Below are 23,746 nucleotides of genomic sequence, written 5' to 3'. Positions count from 1 at the left end.
AAGCAATGCTGTGTTATTTTTGGATCCTATCAGGTGGCACAAAATTTCAATTTGTCCTGTTATTTTGAAACCTTGATCACTTTGGTTAAGGTGGATTTCTGTCATGTGCCTCCACTGCAGAGTTTTCTCCTTTAAGGTAAACAAATAACTTGTGTGGAGACACTTTGAGACTTTGTATAGACCCATGGGTCTCTTATTATCATTAACATATTATCTAATCTTTTATTATCATTACATATTTCAATACTCAAATTGTCCCTGATTTGGCCAGTGGGAGCCCCTTAAAGCTGGCTTTTGCATCTTTAACATGCCCCAAACATCATTTATTGAGCATTTCCTTGCTTGTTGGCACAAAAAGAGAGGGAGTTCTGTCTTTTTTTTTTTTTTTTTTTTTTTTTTTTTTTTTTTTTTTGAGACGGAGTCTCGCTCTGTCGCCCAGGCTGTAGTGGATTGGTGCAATCTCGGCTCACTGCAATCTCCGCCTCCTGGGTTCAAGCGATTCTCCTGCCTCAGCCTCCGGAGTAGCTGGGACTACAGGCACCCGCCACCATGCCCAGCTAATTTTTTGTGTTTTTAGTAGAGACGGGGATTTCACCGTGTTAGCCAGGATGGTCTCAATCTCCTGACCTCGTGATCCACTTCGGCCTCCCAAAGTGCTGGGATTGTAGGCGTGAGCCACCGCGCCCACCCAGGAGTTCAGACTTTAACTCTCCCTGCCCTAGGCCTGGAATTAATCCTTTTCCTAAAGAGCTCCGGTTTCTTTTGGTGGAGAATGGAATTCAGAAACAAGGTTGCTAGGTTTGCTCATGCCTATGGGAATATCATTGCTTCCAGCCCTCTAGGTGATGAAGTTATAGGATATTTATCTATCAGTCATCTACACAGCACTGAAGACTATGAGATTACACTGATACTGCCATTTGCAATACAGCACTGCTGTGTGTATTCTGGTTTGAGAAACTTAGCACCTATTATCTTTACCATATTTACTTATTTGATTAATTCCTCTTATAAATAACCAATCCACTATCCTCTCTGCCACACCATCCACATGGGTGCGCTTAGCTTCCCACGTGGGCTCCAATGTCCCACATAACTGGCTTTTCTGTGCAGTCACCCTCCACCCATTGCTAGAGCTCTAACCCCACTCAGGTGACCTTGGCCTCTCCCAGGACATGGAACTTGTTCTGTCCCACTTAACAGCTATTGCACTGAATTGTTCAGGAAATAGAAAACCTTTTGGTCTTATAAATGCATTGGGAAGCTTGCCTTTTGCCCTGTTATCGGAAGATTAGATGTTTTCGAAAGTTTGGAACAAATCTACATGTGAAGGGCTGTGGGCCTGGTGTTTTTTGTGGGTAGATTTTTACTGATATTTTTCTCAAGATTATGTTCAGGTTTTCTCTTCTTTTGAAATTGGTTTTGGTCACTTGTATTTTCTAGAAGATGTTTTCATATATTTTCTGATATAATTAGTAGAAAGCATTTCTTAGTATTGTCCTTTGATTTAAAAATAATTCTTTTACATCTTTTTTAGAGAAAAAACTCTCAAACTTCGTTTTTCCTCTGCTCTCACACCACAACAGTCATCAACACGGAGGAAGACTTCTGTGATCAAATGTGTAGGGGGTTTCCCCTACGGAGGAAGCAGCAGATACCAGCTGGGTGTCCTCCAATTCAGTTCCAACACTATCTACCTGGAGATGGTGTCAGATCCCACAGGATGAGGGCTTAGTCCCCAAGACTGCCCACCCTCAGGACACTAGTCACAAGTCCAGGCCTCTGGAACTTTTGACCAATGGTCTTCAAGTTGGGGTTCTGATGATGTCCTCTTTGGGTTCAAATAATTTGCAAGAGCAGTCCACACAACTGAGGGAAACACTTATGTTTACCGGTTTATTATAAAGGGTATTGCAAAAGACACAGATGAAGAGATGCATAGGGCAAGGTATGGGGAAGGTGTGTGGAGCTTCCGTGCCCTCCCTGGGCACGCCACCCTACCGGAACCACTGCATGTTCAGCAGTCTGGAAGCTCTCTGAACCCTGTCCTTTTGGGTTTTTATGGAAGCTTCATTACATAGGCATGATTGACAACTGTGCAGAAATGTGATTGGACAAAAACGCACATGAGCTAAAGCCAGCAAGGCCTGTCTGCTCAGAGTTTTCTTGGCCTCTCTGTGTAGCATTCCTTCCTCTAGGGTTTGGGGCAGGACTCTTTTCTGAAATGAGGGTCTTTTGACCCACAATCAGAGGCTTGACTGGGGCAGATGAAAGAAAGACAGGAGAAGGTCAGAGAGAGAGATTCTGTTGCCTGAGGCCTAAAGAACCCCAACAGTATAACGAAGATTATGGGAGTTAGGAAACAGGAACCATGGATAACACCATGCATCTTTACTTATAGATTCTCTTTCTTTTTGTACTCCCATATTTATTTTTTGCCTTTGCTCTTTTTTTTTTTTTTCTGGAGCCATTTGTGCTGGGAATTTATTTATTTTATCAGTATTTTCAAGAAACTTTTGTTGTATTGATCTTTTTTATTGTTTCCCTTTTTGATTTAATTACTTTATGTTTCTTTTTACTTTCCTTGGGTTTACTTAGTGGTTCTTTTTTTTTTTATTTCTGGAGTAGATACTTAGTCAATTGATTTTCATTTCTAATTCATTTAAGGCAATATATTTATCTTTACAATATTGCTCATATTTGATAAATTCTCAGATGTATTTTTGTTATATTCAATGCTAAATATTTCCTAATATCTGTTTTGATTTGTCTTTGATTCTAATTGCAAGTGAGTGATCTTTTTAAATTTTCAAATACTTGGATTTGAACTATGCTTTTTGTTGTTGGTCTTTGATTTTTTAAAAAATTGCTTTGAGTGAGATAAAATGTTGCGTATAAAATCAGTTTTTAAACTATTTTAACATGCTCTTTGGCCTAATATGTGGTTAGTTTTTTGTATGTTCCAAGTGTCCTTTAAAAAAGAAGTGAATTCAGTATGTTTTCTTTTTGTCTTTTCCTTTTTAGAGATAGAAGTTTGCTTGTTGCCCAGGCTAGAGTGCAGTAGAAGCAGGCTCAAGTGAGCCTCCTGCTACAGCCTCCTAATTAGCTCAGACTACAGTCAAGCGCCACCATGCCTGGCTAATTTTTAAAAAACTTTTTAGAGATAGGATCTTGCTTGTTGCCCAGGCTAGAATGCAGTGGCACAATCATAGCTCACAGCAGCCTCCAACTCTTGGGTTCAAGCGATCCTCCTTCCTCAGCCTCCTGATCAGCTGGGATTACAGGCGAGCACCACCATGCCTAGCTAATTTTTAAAACTATTTTTTTAGAGATGGGATCTTGCCATGTATCTCAGGCTGGTCTTGAGCTCCTTACCACAAGCAGTCCTCCCCCGCTAGCCTCCCAAGCAGCTGTGTATGTGTTTTTGATATGTTCACAGTATGTTTATTACCTAAAGCTTGTTAATTGTGTTGTTCAAATATTATATAGTCTATTTTTATTGCCTAATCTATTTCTAAGCAATGGGAAAGATCTCTCATTATGATTTTGTTAAGTCTTGTTTTTTATTTTATATATTTTCAGGCTCTATTTGTAAAGGCGAAACAGGTTTAGCATCATTATCTCCTCCTGGGGAATTGTTGCTTTTAGACTGTCTTTATTCCTAATAATGCTTTTTAGTATTATATTAACATATTTCCAGTTTCCTTCCTGCCTTATTTTAAAAGTATCCTCTTAAAATGTCTTTTCATCTGTTTTTAAATTTTTTATTTTAGAAAATTTCAAACATGTGAAAGTAGAAAGATGAGGTACAAGATTCAATATGTGGATAATCTTATTTCGTCTGTATCCCCACCCAGTTCAACTACTTTGTATTCCTCCCCTAGTCCAGATTACTTAGAAGCAAATGCCATATATGATTTTACCTGTAAATATTTTGGCACGTGTCTCTGAAAGATAAGAATTCTCAAATTGGGTCAAATGGTTTTTCTGTGTTGAGATGATGATGTGCTTTTTTTTCTTCTTCAATGTACTGATGTTGTGTATTATATTGATCGACTTGCATTCCTGAAGTAAATCCCACTTGGTCACGGAGTAGAATCCAATTTACTTCTGTTTCCTTCCAGTTTTCTTTCTGTTACTGATTTTTAACTTTACTTTATTTTGGTTAGAGTAGGTACTTTGTATGATTTAATCTTCTGAAATGTATTGAGGATTTTCTGTGTATATTCATAAGTGATGTTAGTCTATGGTTTACTTTTCTTGTAGTGTCTTTGTCTGACTTCGGTACCAGGGTAATCCTGCCTCATGAAATGAGTTAGGAAGTGCTCCCTCTCCTTCAGTTTTTGAGAGAGTTTGCATAAGACTGGTGTTAATTCCTTAGATGTTTGAGAGTATTCACCGGAGACCCCAAATAGGCCCAGACGTTTCTTTGTTGGGAGGATTTTTGATTCCTGATTCAGTCTCTTTCCTTGTTATACAGATATTGAGAATTTCTATTTTGTCTTGAATCACTTTTGTTAATTCATGTGTTTCTGCCAGAGATACACAAAGCTGGACACCAGTTAAAACGGAAAGGGCAGATTTTAAAGAGTAATAAACTATTACACTATGGAAAAGAGCCCGGTGTTAACTGAACTCAACTTCAATTTGTACAGAGGTTTCTGGGCTTTTGTTTTGATTTTTTAATAATTGCATTTTTTCTATATATATATATATATATATATATATATATATATATGTATGTAAATGGGATTTCACCATGTTGCTCAGGCTGGTATCTAACTCCTGGGCTCAAGTGATCTGCCTGCCTTGGCCTCCTGAAGTGCTGGGATTGTAGGTGTGAGCCGCTGTGCCAGGCCTCACTAGGTGTTTTAAAGGAAGAATGAAGAATCAGGAGGGAGGGTGAGCAGGGTGTAGGGGGTGGTTAGTAAAGTCAAGGAAGTGAAAAATTACCAAAAGTGGAAAGTAGGGATTGGCCTGTGTGAAACCCATCTGGGATTGTTAGCTAGTGCTTATCAAAGTTAGGCTCCTACCCTCCCACAGATGCTGGGACACAGGGTGTCTTCAAGTGTCGGCTGGAACTAACAGTAAACTCTTTTGGCAGCCTTGAATTTTCTCAGGCAGGCACTTTAGGGGGAGCTAGAGCCATCCTAGGGATGTGGCCTTGAGCTGTTAGAATCTATGTTAATATTTTGTTCAAGTGCTAGAGATTGGTCAAGAAGGAAATACTTGAGAATTGGACATTTTGAATATTGTAATGTGGTGACTCTGAAATCAGATTATCTTCCCTCCTCAATGATGCCTGATAACTGCTTTTTGAGAGCTGTAGCCATCCATTTCTTTAGTGACTTTTCCAAACTAATTTTGAGCAGATTTTATTCCTTATTGTGTGTGATCACTAAAGTCTCTATTCCATTATATCCATGGTCAGCCAATGACCTGATGGAGATTTCCTTGAATGCCAACCTCTTTCTTTATCAGATTATCCCTCTGGATGCCACAAGTGTTCAGCCAGCTTCTAGAGTTATGAAATAGTTGATTCAAAGTTCTTGCCCACTCAGAAAAGTTGTTTCATTGGCAGAACCAATTTCTGGAACAATGGAATATTATTCGAATAGCCTTGAAAAGGAAGGAAATTCTGACACATGCTACAATATGGATGAACCTTGAAGACATTATGCTATAAGTGAAATCAGCCAGTCACCAAAGGAAGAGTACTGTATGATTTCCCGTATGTAACATATCTAGAGTAATCAAATTTCAAGAGACAGAAAGTAGAATGGTGGTGATTGCTAGGGGCTAGGAGGAGGGAGGATAAGGAATGATTGTTTAATGGGTATGGAGTTTCAGTTTGAGAAGACAAAACATTTTCTGGAAATGGATAGTGATGATCATTCCACAACAGTGTGAACATACTTAATGTCATTAAACTGCACACGTAAAAATGGGAATAAAGGTAAACTTCATGTTATGAATATTTTACCACAGTTTAAAAAACAAATTAGAAAATGCAAGTACGTTTTTATTATGGATATTTTACCACAATTAAAAAAAAAACAATAAACAGGCAAAAAGATCTTATTGTCTCTTACCTCCTTGACTTTCGTAGCATCTGTGTTGTTCAGCACTTACTAAGTCTCAGGGTAGTCTCTTGTTGGCTTCTGTGTAGGTTTGCTTTCGTGATGTTTTCAGCAACTATTTTTTGACCTCAATTTCAAAGCTTTGCAGGCCAGTTTATTTACACATCATTTGAATGATATGGGACTGCTGTAACTTCTAATATGAAAAATTTAAGTTGGCCCTTTCTTTTTTCTTTCTTTCTTTCTTTTTTTTTTTTTTTTTTGAGACTGAGCCTTGCTCTGTCACCCAGGCTAGAGTGCAGTGGTGCAATCTCGGCTCACTGCAACCTCCATCTCCAGAGTTCAAGCGATTCTTCTGCCTCAGCCTCCTGAGTAGCTGGGATTACAGGCGCGTGCCAGCACGCCCGGCTAATTTTTTGTATTTTTAGTAGAGACAGGGGTTTCACCGTGTTAGCCAGGATGGTCTCGATCTCCTGACCTCATGATTCACCCGCCTCAGCCTCCCAAAGTGCTGGGATTACAGGTGTGAGCCACCGCACCCAGCAAAGTTGGCCCTTTCTATGTGACCTGACTTTCCCAAGGGATGCTGTAAGACTCTGCAGTTATTAAAACCATTGCTGAGATACTGCTAACATTATGAACTTGAAATAGTTCCTAAATCCTCTTATGAATTCTGTCTCCCATGTACATTTTTAAGGAAAATAAATTTAACTACAGCTGAGGGGTATACATCATAGTTATGGTAGAGAATGGTAATACCAGTTATTTTCCTAAATTTAATTTAGCTTACATTTTTAAGGTATTAACAGAAAGAATAAGATCTTATCCTTCTCATACATTGTTAGTGGGAATGAAAAATAGTACCAGTCGTATGATGAGGAATGTGGTAATGTCTAGCAAATTAAACAAACATTTATCCCTTGATCCAGCAATGCCACTTCTAAGAATATACCCCAAGGCCATGCTGGGAAACCTATAAAAAGATATATGAACAAGGCAGTTCATTGCAACACTACTTATAATAAATAGCAAAGGACTAAAAATAACCCAAATGTTCATCAGTAGGGATCTGGCTTAATACATTGTGATTTGGCCTGGCGCGGTGGCTCACGCCTGTAATCCCAGCACTTTGGGAGGCCGAGGCGGGTGGACCACCTGAGGTCAGGTGTTCCAGACCAGCCTGACCAACATGGAGAAACCCCGTCTCTACTAAAAATACAAAATTACCCCGGTGTGGTGGCGCATGCCTGTAATCCCAGCTACTCGAGAGGCTGAGGCAGGAGAATCGCTTGAACCTGGGAGGAGGAGGGTGCGGTGAGTCGAGATTGCTGCATTGCACTCCAGCCTGCGCAACAAGAGTGAAACTCCATCTCAAGATAGATAAATAAATAAATAATAAAAAAATAAATTGTGATTCATCTGTGCCATGAAGTATTAGGCAGTTGTAGAAGGGAATAGGGTTATTTGTGTGTTCTTATTTCGAGTGATCTTCACTATATTAAGTGCAAAAAAAGTAAGTAAAGAAAATGTGTGTATTATGCTACTATTATATACTTTTACTAAAAAATGATGGGAGGATAAAATATAAAATTAAAAAATAAATGCTTGCCTATTAATAAATGGGAGGAAATAGAGTGGAGGAACAGAATAAATGCCAGACTTATGTGAAACTTCATTTATGGACCTGACTTTGGAATCATTTTATGTAATTAGAAATGAAACTCAGTTTTAGAAACAATTCTTAAACAAGAAAAAATGAAATAAAAGGAATGAACCTGGGTTCCTGATCAGTAGCGTAACCACATATAAAGGAACCATGTGAGTTTAAAACACCGTAATTTGACTATTTCTGGTAGAATGTAATGTAAGAATAAGAAGAAATATAAATCTTAAACTATTTTCAGTCATTTTTTCCGGCAGTTGTATTGGTGTTATTTTGAGACTGTTGTGTGGATATTGTGAAATTAAATCCAACAGATTAATTATGTTGAGAAATAGTTTTTGGCATGGTTGAAAGGAGATACAGATGTAAAATTAATATGGTTACATAAAAACCTTATAGTTTTGTTTGCGGTTTTTTTGTTATGTATGACTATATTTATTTTAAATTTTAGATTCAGGAGGTACATGTGCAGGTTTGTTACCTGGGTGTGTTGCATGATGCTGAAGTTTAGGCTTCTCATAATCCCATCACCCAGTTAGTGAGCACAGTACCCCAATAGGTGGTTTTTCAGCTCTTCCCCCCAACCTCCGGTTGGAGTCCTCAGTGCCTGTTGTCCCCATCTTTGTGTCTGTGTGTACCCAAAGTTTAGCTCCTACCCTATAAGTGAGAATATATAGTATTTGGTTTTGTTTGTGTTAATTCATATAATATGGACTCCAGCTACATCCATGTTGCTACAAAGAACATGACTGTGTTCCTTTTTTTTTTTTTTTGAGACGGACTCTCGCTCTGTCGCCCAGGCTGGAGTGCAGTAGCGTGATCTTGGCTCACTGCAAGCTCCGCCTCCCAGGTTCACACCATTCTCCTGCCTCAGCATCCCGAGTAGCTGGTACTACAGGCGCCCACCACCATGCCTGGCTAACTTTTTGTATTTTTAGTAGAGACAGGGTTTCACTGTGTTAGCCAGGATGGTCTCAATCTCCTGACCTTTTGATCCGCCCGCCTCGACCCCCCAAAGTGCTGGGATTACAGGCATGAGCCACCGCGCCCGGCCATGATTGTGTTCTTTTTTATGGTTGTGTAGTATTCCATGGTGTATATGTACCATGGAATTTTCCTTATCCAATCCACTATTGATGGGCACCTGGGTTGGTTCTATGACTTTGCTATTGTGAATAATGCTGTGGTGAACATATGGGTGAAGGTGGGTTTTTTTATTTTTTGGCAAAACAATGTATTTTCCTTTGGGTATATACCTAGTAATGGGATTGCTGGGTCGAATGGTCGTTCTACTTTTAGTTATTTGAGAAATCTCCACATTGCTTTCCACAGTGGCTGAACTAATTTACATTTCCACCAACAGTGTATAAGTGTTCCCTTTTCTCCACATCCTTGCTAACATGTTATTTTTTACTTTTTAGTAATAGCCTGGTGTGAGATGGTATCTCATTGTGAAAACTTAGTAGTGTTGAATTTAAATCAGAAACATAATTGTGAACTCATATGTCTGACAACTGAAAACAATGAAGCTCCAAGTAGCAAAGAGCACCCGTAGCACAGAAATTATGGTATCTGAATACCATTCTCATTGAATGGAACCTGGACTTACTGGAGAAATGGCTGATTATAGGTCTCTTGGGTAGAAAACTGTAAGATGATCCTGTACTGTCTTCTCATACAGAAAGCCAGATAGCTGTCAAGGTCTACTGGAGTTGTGTTGAAAGGACCCAGGTGTCAACTTGAGTGGACTCTGTCTAATGATGCAGATGATTAAAACTATCAAATGTGTTTAAGTTCTTGGCTCATAATGACTCAAACTCACTCCCCTCTCCACCAAACAGACAAAATACTATTTCATGATATTGTTAATTTTGGAGGATGCTAGGGAACCAGGTTTTTTTTGTTTGTTTGTTTGTTTGTTTTGACGGAGTCTCGCTTTGTTACCCAGGCTGGAGATCTCGGCTCACTGCAACCTCCACCTCCTGGGTTCAAGCAATTCTCCTGCCTCAGGCTCCTGAGTAGCTGGGATTACAGGCGCGCAGCACCATGCCCGGCTAATTTTTATATTTTTAGTGGAGATGGGTTTTCACCATGTTGGTCAGGCTGGTCTCGTACTCCTGATCTCATGATCCACCCACCTTGGCCTCCCAAAGTGCTGGGATTACAGGCATGAGCCACTGCGCCTGGCCGGGAATCAGCTTTTTAAGAAAATAGACATGTGTCAAAGACTATGCCTAACTCATTATTTAATGAGGAAATCAGTAAGATGTTACAAGCAGTTCAAAGGCTAATTCAAACACTGCACACATATAAGCAATCAGGAATGCTGAAATAAATTTACAAATAAATGTAAAAGTGGTCAATATCAGTGGGGCAATAATCAGTTACGTTCTACTGGACAAAATTCCTTTACATTTGTATCGTCAAGAATCATTTGCACTACTATCAGTTTTATACAACTATCAGTTGATAAACTATCAGTTTTATCAGTTTTATGCAGAGTTTTGAAATAGCATAAAGACATTGAAAGGCAGAAATAACCCTGAAGTGTGCATTAGACAGAATATCCAGTGAATTTTTTTTTTTTCTCTTTAACAAGTTTTAATGCCAGTCTCCCCGCCTCTTGATCAGATTAATCTTAAAGGTTATTCTCCATCACAAAAAGGGTCTTTCTTCATTAGATTTGGCCTAATTATTTACATAGGTGCAGAAGGAGTGCTAATTAAGCATACAGACTTCCTTGAGTTTATTTTGCAAAATTTAAAATTATTTTAAAGCCTGGAAAATGAACAGAAAGAGTCAAGTATATATCCTGCTTTTCATATATGAACTATACCTCAGGGTAACAAAACAGTTGATGAGGAAAAGTCTGTGTCTCTATATGTATTCTTATTCATAAAGAAAAAATGACAGAGTGAGACTAGCACTATTTTGGAAACCCTAATAAATTAATGAGTCTGTCATCATTAAAAATGGCCGCTAACATCACAAAAAGAGAGATAAAATTGGCCGGGCGTGGTGGCTCATGCCTGTAATCCCAGCACTTTGGGAGGCCAAGGAGGGCAGATCATGAGGTCAAGAGATCGAGACCGTCCTGGCCAACATGGTGAAACCCCGTCTCTACTAAAAATACAAAAATTAGCTGGGTGTGGTTGTGCGCACCTGTAGTCCCAGCTACTCAGGAGGCTGAGGCAAGATAATCGCTTGAACCTGGGAGGCAGAGGTTGCGATGAGCCGAGATTGTGCCACTGCACTCCAGCGACAGAGTGAGACTCCATCGCAAAAAAAAAAAAAAAAGAGAGAGACAATATTTGCCTCTTATTAATCTGAATTTGGCCAAACCTCTGTATTTAATCACCAAATTACAAGAAATACAGAGGCTAGAGAAACGTTAAATGATAGAGGACTACAATCAGAAAGTTTAGAGTGTAAGAAACTCTTTAGGACAAATGAACTGTTTTCTTCAGTAAATTTCACAGAGGAAAAAGTGGACGGGAAACCCACAGACTGTCTAAGATTCCTAACAGCCAGTTGTACCACATGGACCTGCTTTGTATCCTGTGTGGCCTGATTCAAAGTGTGAAAAAATTTAGACAATTAGGGAAATGTGAACTCAGTATCTGATGATATTAATGAATTTTTATTTATTATAGATATGATGACTATTTTGGCTATGTTTTCAGAAAGCTTCTCAATTCCTTTAGAAAGATTTAAGGGTAAAATTATATGATGCCTGGTATTGGTTGCAAAATAATTCAGATGGTAGGGGCTGTAAATGAAACACAGTTGGCCGTAAGTGGATTAATTATTGATGTTGGGTGATGGACACATATGCCTTCATTATGCTGTTTTCTTTGGTTTTGTGTGTGTATGAAATTTTCTGTAATAAAAATTAAACCTAAAGGCCTTCTAATAAATATACTTCTTTCACTTGATTTCCTTTAATAATGTGTAACTTGTCACTGTTAAGAGTATATAATGCACAGTCTTTCAAGTTTAACTCCTTAAATATTTTATCATCATAGTTTTTAAACAAAATCATGGTAGCTTGCTATGGCTTCCTACAGATCTTACTTTTTCTATTTCAGATCATATGAATTTGGAAGTTTGAGAAATAACCTACCACTTTCCTTTAAAACACATACATGTTATTCATGTAATTATGTGATCAACTGTTGTATAATAAATGAAAGCTGTTGTAAAGCCATGTCATTTTTCCTTTGAGCCTCTCCAAGTGAATAATCAATTTTTTGTTTGGTTTGTTTCCAGATAACCTTTTTCATGCTGCTTTCTGCAGTGTGTGTAATGCTGAATTTGGCTGGTTCAATTCTCTCTTGTCAGAATGCTCAGCTAGTCAACTCCCTAGAAGGCTGCCAGTTGGTAAGTAATGAAATGCAAACCCTTTCATAAAGGTCATAGGATTTGCTTTTGCACAAGAGCAATTTTAAAAATAATTTTACTGTATTCTTAGGTTCTCATGTACACTTTCAATTCATTCTGATGTTTTCTAGTTTAAGGTATTTAGGTTAAGCTGATTTATTTCTATAAGTTAGATAACAATTCACTTACTGATTTATAAGTAGAACAATTAAAACTTTTTCTTCTTGTAAATCAGCTACTAGTAGTATATTTTTAAGGATCACAATGTAGTGCTATTTTGGAATAAATATCCTTAGTAACTATTATATTTTAGCATGTGTTGCATTGATTCTTATTTGTATTGAATTTTTAAAAATCAATTTGCAAGTCAAAGTGCTGATGTACATATTATGCTGGATGACGAATATATCAAAACAATATAGTTAGCATTTCTCAATTAAAAAGAATTTTCTTTCAGATCCAGGAAAATTGTAGACAGTGTGCTATGTACATTGTAGAACAGAGGTATTCAATCTTTTGGCTTCCTTGGGCCACGTTAGAAGAAGCATTGTCTTGGGCCACACATAAAATACACTAAAACTAGCGATAGCTGATGAGCTAAAAAAAAAAAAAAAAAAAAAGTCACAAAAAAAACTCATAATGTTTTAAGAAAGTTTACGAATTTGTGTTGGGCCACATTCAGAAAATTGTAGACAGTGTGCTGTGTACATTGTAGAACAGAGGTATTCAGTCTTTTGGCTTCCTCGGGCCACGTTAGAAGAATTGTCTTGGGCCACATATAAAATACACTAATATTAGTGACAGCTGATGAGCTAAAAAAAAATAAGTCACAAAAAAAAATCTCATAATGTTTTAAGAAAGTTTACGAATTTGTGTTGGGCCTCATTCAAAGCCGTCCTGGGCTGCATGCAGCGTGGTGGGTTGGACGAGCTTGTTGTAGAAGATCAACAACTTGTTTGTTGGATAGAACTATCATTTCAAAATAACTTAGCTCATGGTACTGTAATAGGTACATCTGGCCGTGACAGAAATTGCAGTGTGTTTGGTTGCATTCTGGTATGAATATACTTAAACTCCCGATAGGACTGTGGCTTCTGGGTATGGGGACATGGGCCTTCGTTTCTTTGTCTTGGAAGCAACAGCAGGCTACCTTTCAGAGCCATGTCCCTCCACAGTTGCCCTCTGCCTGCTCTACCTGTGGCTATGATTCTGAGAAGTGATTGCTGAATTACCAGAAGCTTTTCTGCTGTGGGACCATGCCTGCTTGGCTTGGGACCATGTTGTTTGGATTCACAGGGGCAGCCACTGGAAAGCCTGCTGCTCTCTGCATTCTTATATACGAAGGCCAGCAGGACCAGTGTCAGCTGGCACAGTTTCAATGCTGAAGCTGCCCACTGAGTTACAAAAATGAATTGTTGGGGCTTCATCTTGTTATTGTCTGTTGAATGTGGCCTAGAGAACATTGATCAGATTTCATCCCTATACGATGTGCACAGAAGTATTCTCGGTATGGTGTAGACCCCCTTAAGATTGACAGTTGACACAACCTGGATCCCCATCTCCATCTGAAAGGATAACTTGCCATCTTGTATCCATAACTTGGCCAGCCTCTTTATTCCTAAATACTAGGTGCTATGAGTATAGCAAAATCTGGTGACCTACGAGGAACTGGCCATTTTTTTCTTAGACTCTCATTTTCCAGTGCAGGGCTCTGTGTGGGGGAGACAGAGTGATTGGGTGAAGGGAAACTCAGTGCCTGGAGGTTCACACCAAAAAGAAAGCCCACACACAGTGCGCAAGCTTGAAGGGCTGACCCCTCCTGGTCTTAATCTCAGACCCTGTTTCCCCACATCGCAGACTGCATGGAAGCATAGGAAAGGCAGATTTGGTCTCCTCTATTTCTTACTGCTTTCTGTACCTCCACGGATACATGAAAAGAACATCATATACCACAGATGTGTACTCTCACATACATCTGTTTGGTTGATGGTACCACGGAATCATCAATATTTCCCTCACTTTAGAGCTTGATCCTAGGTGTCTCTCTGCCTTGGCTCATACAAGGCCAGAAATCTCAGAGCTACAAACCAGTGTGTTCATTTGCTTGGGGGCAATGTGTGCAGCACAAACAGTACTGGATTTGGAGTCAGCAATCCAGGATCAAAGCCGTGCTTCACCACCTCCTGGTTATGTGACTTAGGACAAGTCACTCTCTGTTTCTCAGCCTTGCCTCCCTTTCCTGTTGATATGGTTTGGATTTGTGTCCCTGCCCAAATCTCATGTTCAGTTGCAATCCCGAGTGTTGGAGGTGGAGACTGCTGGGAGGTGATTGGATCATGGGGGCAGATTCTCATGAGTGGTTAGCACCATCCCCTCGGTGCTGCCCTCATGATAGTGAGGGAGTGAGTTCTCACGAGAACTGGTTGTTTAAAGTGTGTGGCACCTCCCTTCCTTGCTTTCTCTCTGGCTCCTGCTCTGGCCACGTGACTTTCTGGCTCCTCCTTCACCTTCCACCATGATTGTAAGTTTCCTGAAGCCTCCCCAGAAGTCAAGCAGATGCTGGCATCATGCTTCCTGTACAGCCTGCATGAGCCAGTTAAACCTCTTTATAAATTACCCAGTCTCAGATGTTTCATTCTAGCAATGCAAGAATGGACTAATACACCTGTTCAGTGTGGACATGACCTACCCTGAGTTCTTCATAGAATATTGCAAAACCTATACAACACATAAAAGGTATGCTCCTTTCATATATAAAATTTCATATATAAAAATTATACATTTACTATAGAAATTCAAAAAACAAAATTTCATATATAAAAATTATACATTTACTATAGAAATTCAAAAAACAAAACACTTCACAGTCCTACCACCCAGTTGATTATGTCCTTCCAGTCTTTTCTGTGCATAATGTGTGTGTATATGGATGTATGGGTATGCATGCATGTATGTATACATATATATTTAATGTATTTAAATGTGCTATCCACTTCATGCTGCCTTGTGATTTCTTTTTTAACTGATCACATTGTTCCATGTTTTATTTATTTATTTTTTGAGATGAAGTCTTGCTCAGTCACCCAGGCTGGTGTGCAGTGGCACAATCTCAGCTCACTGCAACCTCTACCTCCTGGGTTCAAGCGATTCTTCTGCCTCAGCCTCCCAAGTAGCTGGGACTATAGGCATGGGCCACCACGCCCAGCTAACTTTTATACTGTAGTAGAGACAAGGTTTCACTATGTTGGCCAGACTGGTCTCGAACTCCTGACCTCAGGTGATCTGCCTGCCTTGGCGGGATTACAGGCATGAGCCACCACGCCCGGCCTGTTCCATGTTTTAAAATATTCTACAACTTTATTGGTAGTGACTACTCTATATGTATGAATGTAACATTGTTTATTTAACCATATCTCTGCTTTTTGCAATTAGAGAGATGGCCATTATTCTTATACAAATTAAATCCTTTTTACAGCTCCTAAAATTAGATATACATGATAAAAATGAATGTATCTTTAGAGTATTTGGTGCATATTGACATAGTGCCTTTTAGGGAAGTTTACCCATTTATATTCCCAATATATGATAACGCTCTTCCCCTACACCTTTGCCAGCACTGAAAGTTGTTATTCTTTTTAATCCATGCTAATTTGAAAGATATAAGATGATTTCATTGTTTAATTTGAATTTCTTTGAGTACTAGTAAGATTAAACTTTTTAGTCATTTATAATTGCATGTACATAAGCTTATATATATTTATACATATATGTGTAATTATGTCATATATTCATGTTTATGCACCATTTATATTTTATTTTCTTCTCTGTTTTGTCTGTATGTGTTCTGTACTCAGTTATAGATTTAAATATTTATCAGTGATTTATAAGAGCTCTTTATATATTATAGTTTTGAATCCTTTGACTTATATTGGGCAAATATATTCCCTGGATTATTATTTGCCTTTTAATTTTTGTCAGAAAAGTAGAAAACTTTTTAATTTTTATATATTCAAATTTACCAATGTTTCTCTTTGTAATCTTACCTTAGAATCATGCTTAAAAAGATTGTCTCCTTTCCAAGATTATGCTACCCCAATAACTTCCTGGTTATGGTGTGCTTTTTTTTATATAGTTAACTCTTTAGTATTTTGCAATCTACTTGATGAATTGAACTTTTTCTCTCTAAACAGTTTAGTAGTTTACCTGAAACCATTTTCTGAATACTCTAGTATTTCCCTGCTGATTTGAAATGTCACCCAGATCATTAAAAATCATTTGCAGCAAGTTACAATTACTAAGAAAGCCACAGGCCATTTATTGTGAGGATAGTGGGGCCTACTGAATCATCAAGGAGGCTAGAGATCAGGCTTGGAAACTGGCTGGTTCTAAGGAAGCTTCTTCTGTTGGCTCAGAAATCTGACTGAGACTGGGGCCTACAGTGGGAACCCTGAACTTGCCAGGGTGCAGTTCTGCAGGAGTGGACAATTCCTATGGTTCTTTACCTCTGGGTCTGTTTGCTTTAGAGTCAAAGAGCTGGGAGGGAGTGTTTAATTGGATACAGGAGGATGATAATTTGCTTACCTGTCCTACCAGACTGAATTCAGTCACACATGGGCTACTTTTTTTTACAGACATACCGGAAACAAAGTTGGCTGCTATTAAGCAGGGTTGGGGGAGGGAAGCTGGACGTGTATGCTGGGTGGTGAAGAAACAACCAATATCAACTCTGCCAGTGTTATCATTGCATGCACACATGCGCACACAGATAGTAGTGCCCATTTGTCTATTTCTGGACTTTTTATTCATATTCATTCAACATTCATATGTCTGTTTATTCATATTCCAGAGCAATACCACTTAAATTACCTTGACTTTATAATCTATTTTTATACATGGTAGGACAAGTTCTACCCCTTACCCCATCCCGGACTTTTAATCTATTTCTTTAAAATGTTCTTGCCTGGTTTTAAATGTTTAGTCTTCTAGATGCACTTTGATTTTCTTTTGCCAAGACTTGGAAAGAATGGATTTGAGATTTGAATTGGCATTGGCATCGTATTAAATTTGTAGATTACTTTGAGGGAAAATTAAAACATCTAAACAATACCATGTCTTTCCATTCCAGAACATACAGTGTATGCTTTGATTTATCCAAATTCTTTTCAACTTCTTCACTCCACTTTTTGTTTTTCTTTAGGATACCTACTACATTTCCGTATGTTTGTGTGGTGATTGTGTTTTTTCCTCTGCATAATTTAAGACTAGCTAGTGTTCTCTGCATAAAAAGGATATCTAAACTAAAGTCAATCTTTTATTCTGGGCTCCTAGCACCTCCCCTTCCTGCTACAGGGTTTTGTGCGTGTGTGTGTGTGTGTGTGTGTGTGTGTGTGTGTGTGCGCCTTTCCAGTCATCATCTGCACATATTTTTGTTTATGGATTTTTTTTTACACACATGGGCTACTCACATGGATTTTGTAGTCAACCATGTAGCCTGGTGACATTTTCACATCAGCACTTGGAGGTCTTCTCTGCTGTTAAACAGGGAGCAGTGGATAATTCCACTGGGTGGATGTGTGATAATTCATATAACCACCCCTTAATGAAGGATAAGTTAAAAGATGTTTCTAGTCTTTTGCTAAAATGAACATGGCAAATATTTTTTTTTTTTTGAGATGGAGTTTTGCTCTTGTTGCCCAGGCTGGAGGAGTGCAATGGCGCAATCTCAGCTCACTGCAACCTCCACCTCCTGGGTTCAAGCGATTCTCCTGCCTCAGCCTCCTGAGTAGCTGGGATTACAGTCGCCCGCCACCATGCCCAGATACATTTTTTTGGTATTTTTTGTAGAGATGGAGTTTCACTATGTTGGCCAGGCTGCTCTCAAACTCCTGACCTCAGGCGATCCACCTGCCTCAGCCTCCCAGAGTGCTGGTATTACAGGCATGAGCCACTGCGCCCAGCCTTTTTTTTTTTTTGGAAACAGAGTTTCACTCTGTTGCTTAGGCTGGAGTGCAGCGGTGCCATCACGGCTCACTGCAGCCTCAACCTCCCTGGGCTCAGGTGATCCTCCCATCACAGCCTCCCAGTTAGCTGGGACTACAGGCATGTGCCACCACAACCAGCTAACTTTTTTTGTATTTTTTGTAGAGAGTTTCACCGTGTTGGCCAGGCTGGTCTCAAACTCCCGAACTCAAACTATCTACCTGCCTTGGCCTCCCAAAGTGCTGGGATTACAGGTGTAAGCCACTGTGCCCAATTGAATAGTACTCTTTGTACATATTCATTACTCAACAGATACTGAGTGGCTGTTGCTGCTGCTTGGGGAACTGGCCTAGGTGCTGAGGGTGTAGCAGTGAACAAGGAAGGAATGCAAACAGATCTAGAGAAAAAAATCACTAAGACCGTCCCTGCAGTCAGAGCATGAGTGCACTTTCAATTTAGAATCTTATTCCTAAATTGCTTTCCAAACATGAGGCACCCCTTCACACCTTTGCCAGCAGTCTGAGCCTGTGCCTGTTTACCCAGATCCAAACTTGTGTGTTGTCAGAATTGTTGTCTTCACCAATCTGACAAAATTGTACAATTTTATTATGTAATTTTCATTTCTTTAATTAAAAGTGAAGTTGAGCATCTTTATATTTGTTTATAAGTTGCTTATATTTATCTGTTAACTGCCACTTCACGTTTATTACCTATTTTACTGTTATATTGTTGTTTTTATAATTTACATATTATATATATTTTTTATATATATATATATACTTCCTTATGTTAAGGAAACTGGCTATTGTTATATTGGTTGCAAACATATATTTTTAATAGTTTGTTATGCATCTTTTGACTTTTTGAATGGCATTCTTTGTGTGGGTATTTTCTGTACTCACATTGGTTTTATTCATTTACGTATTTTAACCCTTTTGGTTGCTGGGTTATGTGCCTTTCCCACTCCAAGATTATAAATAATTTTCTACTATCCCCTCAGTATTTTCGGGTTTTATTTTTTAAATATTTATGTGTTTTATCGATCTAGGATTTATTTTGTTATAAATGTTACTACACTTTTATAGTTTTCTAAAATATACATATGAACTTTCCATGTTTCAAATTTATTCCTAGGTATTGTAAATATTTTCTTGCTCTGGTGGATGCCTGTTTTAATTATTATTTTATACTGAAGAGGCTACTCGCCGCATGTAAGACTTCTTGCAGTTTTTTATTACTTGCATTGAACTGTACAAGCAGTTGAATGTACACCTGAATCTTTGATCCCATAGTTTGTCAGAGGAAATGATTACATTTTCTTCTGCTTTCCAGTATCTGTACATCTTGTTTTGCTTTTCTGTGTAGTTGCTGTGGCTAAAACTGTTAAAATAACATTGGATAATGATGTTTTGTTAAAGTAACATTAGATGATGGTATTTCATCATCCACCTCTTGCCCCTGAATTTAATGAGAAGCTCTTAGTGACCCACCACCAAGCATGCTGCTGAGAGATGGTTTCTATTAGCAAATCTCCCCATTTGCTGAGCTTCATAGGACACAGGACAGGAGACACAGCAGGGACAGCATCTTCACATCACTGGGAGGTCCCGCAGCTCCATTTCCCTCTCACCCACATGCGGTGTTCACTGCCTGCATGGGGGAGACTCTCACTGAGAAGCCACAGTTCACTTTTCCATCAGTTGTTTTTATAACACTTTTGTCTTCACGGAGGCCCAAGGCCTGCAGGCCACCACGCTGCTTCCCTGATCCAGGCGTCCTTCCCAGCACATGAGATGACCACAGCCTTCCATATCCATCTCAACGCTGCAGTGTCCGAGAAAAGGAAGCAGTGACCTGAGAGGACAGAACTTTTGGGTCATTTTTCCAGGCGCACATGCGTCAGCCCAGACCCAATATGACCCTTCACTCACAGTGAGGATTTACAGGGAAAAAGGTTGACTAACACTGGAATTTTTTAACACCCTTGTTTTATTCCTGGCTTTCACAGGATTGCTCCTAATGGGTTACCATTTAGAGTAATGTCTGCTGTCAGCTTCTGAGAGATGCCTTTATTAATGGGAAGTATTCGCTTCCATCCTGGCTTTCTAAGATTTTTTTTAATCAAGATGCATGTAAATTTTATCACCATCCTTTTAACATCTCTGAAGATGATCATATGGCTTTCCTCCTTTAGTTTATTAATGTAGTGATTTGCATTAATGGATTTCCTAATGCGGAATCACTTTTGCATTGCAGAAATAGGCAATGGTCCTGGTGCTGAGAAGGTATACATTAGGCTGCATTCACTTTGTTAATATATTATTTAAGAGTTTTGCATCAAAATTCAGAAATGAGATAACCTACAGTTTACCTTGAGGTGCCCTCCTTGTCCAGTTTCATCTTAGAATTATGCATACTTTAAAATGAAAGTGGAAGAATTTGATTTGACTTATGCTCTGAAACAGTTTATATAACCTGGGAATTATCTGGGTTTATTTTAATTTGGGGGAGGTAATTTGACTACTTTTAACGTATTTTCCCATGTTCATTATGTTATTCGTGTTTTCTGTCTTTTTGGGGATCATTTTTATTAATGTCTTTCTAACATTGTATATTTCATCTGGTTTTTCCAATTTATTGTTATAAAGCTACAGATAATATTCTTTTACAGTTCAAAAGTAATCATTTTAGCAAATCTTTAGAGATTCAAAGTAGATTAATGGTTCCCTAGAGCTGGGGGTCTCGGGAGGAAATGGGGAATTTGAGGGAAGGGTTGACTATGTATGTTTTTATTTTATTAACCCCTTCTACTTTCTTAATTCACATATTGTTAATTTTCCCCCTTTTGCAGTTGAGTAACAGTAATAATACTGTATAGATTGGCATTGTTGATACACAGTGCTCTTGTGGACTTAGTTCCACTTGGTTTGTAATTTTCATTTTTGCTTTTCTCTTTAACCTAATCATCGCTCAGATTGATGTCCTTAACTTTTTAGGTAGTTAGACTTTTTGGTTTTTTGCTTTCCTTTTACTGTTAATTTCTAACTTCATTGCATGAGAACATGTGGCCCCTAATTTCTACTTTTTACAATCCACTAAAATTTTCTGTAACTTTGTATAGGAATAGTTTTTGGATGTATTTTGTGGGTTTTTGTTAAATACAACAAAACATGGATTCCCAGCTTCTTGTGATCAAAATGTATTCACATATTTGTGTGTCTGTGTGTGTGTGTTCGTGGCAACATAAACTCAGCCACGTGCTTCCCACTGGACTCGGAGCGCTGTCCAGCGTCCTCGCCATGGCGTGTGAGTGCCTGCTTTCATCTGGCTCCTCCAGCTTCGCTAGCCTGCAGTGGTACTCCTGGGTGCCCCATCCCTGCCTTGCCAGCTGTGCTAGAATCTCAGGGTCTTTCTACTTCAGGCTGTTCCTGCACGCTGCACCACAGCTGTTCTTCCTCCCAGCTGGTCTCTAGGTGGCTCCTTCTGGACCTCTAGATTCCAGAGTCGGTGGGACATCGATGCAAGGGCCTTCCCTCAGCCCTCGTCCAAGGGGCTCCCCAGCTCTGCGGTTCTCTGAGCATTCTGTCTCTTTTTCTCCAAGCCCTCACATTTCCCCATCATTCGCTACGTGGCAAAGCAGCACAAGGGAGAAGGCCATGTCTGTGCTGTGCCTTGTCCCACATCCAGGGCCTGGCACCATTCCTGGAGGGGAGCGCGTGAGTGAACCAGTGAGTGCCTCCCAACTGTTCCTGTCTGAAGAGCCCCTTAGGAAATTAAAAAGGCATTTTGGGATTTCAAGCAAACATGCTGTTTCACTTAAATTAATTAGAAAAGAGCATTATTGATTTTCAAATACCCCTTAAAATGCCTCATTATGTTTTAATTTCAGGCTCCATGCACATTAAAATATGACAGCAACAAAACTTTATTTAAAAAATGGATTTTTAAAAAATATACACGTTTTTTAATTTAAAAAATTCTTTTGGCCAGGTGCAGTGGCTCACGCCCGTAATCCCAGCACTTTGGGAGGCCAAGGCAGGCAGATTACTTGAGGTCAAGAGTTCGAGACCAGCCTGGCCAACCTGGTGAAATCCCATCTCTACCAAAAAATACAAAAATTAAGTATGAATGGTGGTATGCACCTGTAATCCCAGCTACTTGAACCGGGGGCAGGGGGACGCAGGGGGTGCAGTGGAGGTTGCAGTGAGCCAAGATCGTGCCACTGCACTCCAGCCTGGGTGACAAAGTGAGAACATGTCTTCAAATAAATAAATCATAAAAATACAAATAAAACAATTTTTTAGAGACAGGGTCCAGGGTCTCACCTATTGCCCAGGCTGGAGTGCAGTGGTGCAATCATAGCTCACTGTAGCTTCATACTCCTGGGCTCAAGTGATCCTCCCACCTCACTCTTCCAAGCAGCTGGGACTACAGGTTTGCATCACCACACCCAACTAATTTTTTAATTTTTTGTAAGGGTGGTGGTGGCGGGGGGTCTCACTGTATTGCATAGGCTAGTCTTGAACTCCCGGCCTCAACTGATCCTCCGGCCTTAGCCTCCCAAAGCACTGGGAAATAAACTGATTTTTAATGACTCAGTTATTTCAATTCATTCTGCAGAAGTTTGGGATTTCCCATCATACTTTTCTTACTGTATTTTTAAATGAAAGCATAACAGAGGATGCTTTTGAAATGCAATTTAATGTAATATAATGCATTATGTGGCTTGATGAATATTTGGTTTTAAATGAATAGAACTATTTTCCCTTTCTTTTTAAATATGAAATGAAATAGTAATAGATTCTCATTGTAAAAGATGCAAGAAGTACAAAAACTGGAGCAAAACAAAGTCTCCCTCCTCTCTCTGCCTCCTACTCCCTACCACACAGGCAATTGCTTTATGATGTATCCATTTTTTGTGTATGCACATATATATTTATGTACATGTATATGTACACAGTCATCCAACTGTATAGTTTTATTTTTAAGCAAATATGCTTATACTGTATGCATTTGTCTGCAATGTTTTCCCTACTCAAAGTTCCATTTCATACATTGCTGTATATCTAGGGGGCTGCTTCATCTTTGAAAGGCAGCAGAGAGTACTTTACCCCTGCTGAGAAGCAGTTAGCCCATCCCCTCTGTTTTGCTATCGCAGGCCTGACCTCAGTGAATATACATTCTTTTTCTTCTGTAAATTTAGATATAGTCAGGCACTAATTTCATTATAAAGAAAACAAACAAAATCTTCGTTATGATAGCATTGAATGAATTAAAATATTTTCCTACTTAGTATTGTCACAGAAACTAGAAATTTAGGTGGAAAATTACATAAAAGATACGTATTTAACACATTTTAGTATATGTTTGGACATAAGCTTAAAATGTGCTCTTTGATATTTTTATACAAACCTAATACTGACTGCATGATGATGATGATGATGATGATGACAAGATGGTCGCTAACTTTCCTGAGCCCTTGCTGTGTGCAGGGCACTGCTTGAGCACATTCCGTACGTTCATTCATTTACTTCTGACAACTATGCATGGGAGACAGGTAGGGAATCTGAGACCTTGGGAGTTAGCTGGCATCAGATTCCAACCTGTGCTGTTTGTTAGCCGCTCACAAATCATTATATTTTGG

At 39.1% G+C, this 23,746-nt stretch overlaps 1 protein-coding gene across 6 annotated transcripts in view; it reads left to right on the top strand.

Annotated features, from left to right (window-relative positions):
• ENTREP2 (endosomal transmembrane epsin interactor 2) overlaps positions 1-23,746 on the top strand; it is a 567,326-nt gene that overhangs the window by 419,345 nt on the left and 124,235 nt on the right. For all 6 annotated transcript variants that reach the window (XM_054666823.1, XM_054666821.1, NM_001302420.1 and 3 more), the window contains 1 exon segment: positions 12,013-12,123. In XM_054666823.1, coding sequence (XP_054522798.1) covers positions 12,025-12,123 — 99 coding nt within the window. In that variant the 5' untranslated portion in view covers positions 12,013-12,024.

This window comes from Pan troglodytes, chromosome 16 (assembly GCF_028858775.2).
Source record: "Pan troglodytes isolate AG18354 chromosome 16, NHGRI_mPanTro3-v2.0_pri, whole genome shotgun sequence".
In the NCBI taxonomy this organism is placed as follows: Eukaryota; Metazoa; Chordata; class Mammalia; order Primates; family Hominidae; genus Pan; species Pan troglodytes.
This window is presented reverse-complemented; position numbering and strand designations above follow the sequence as displayed.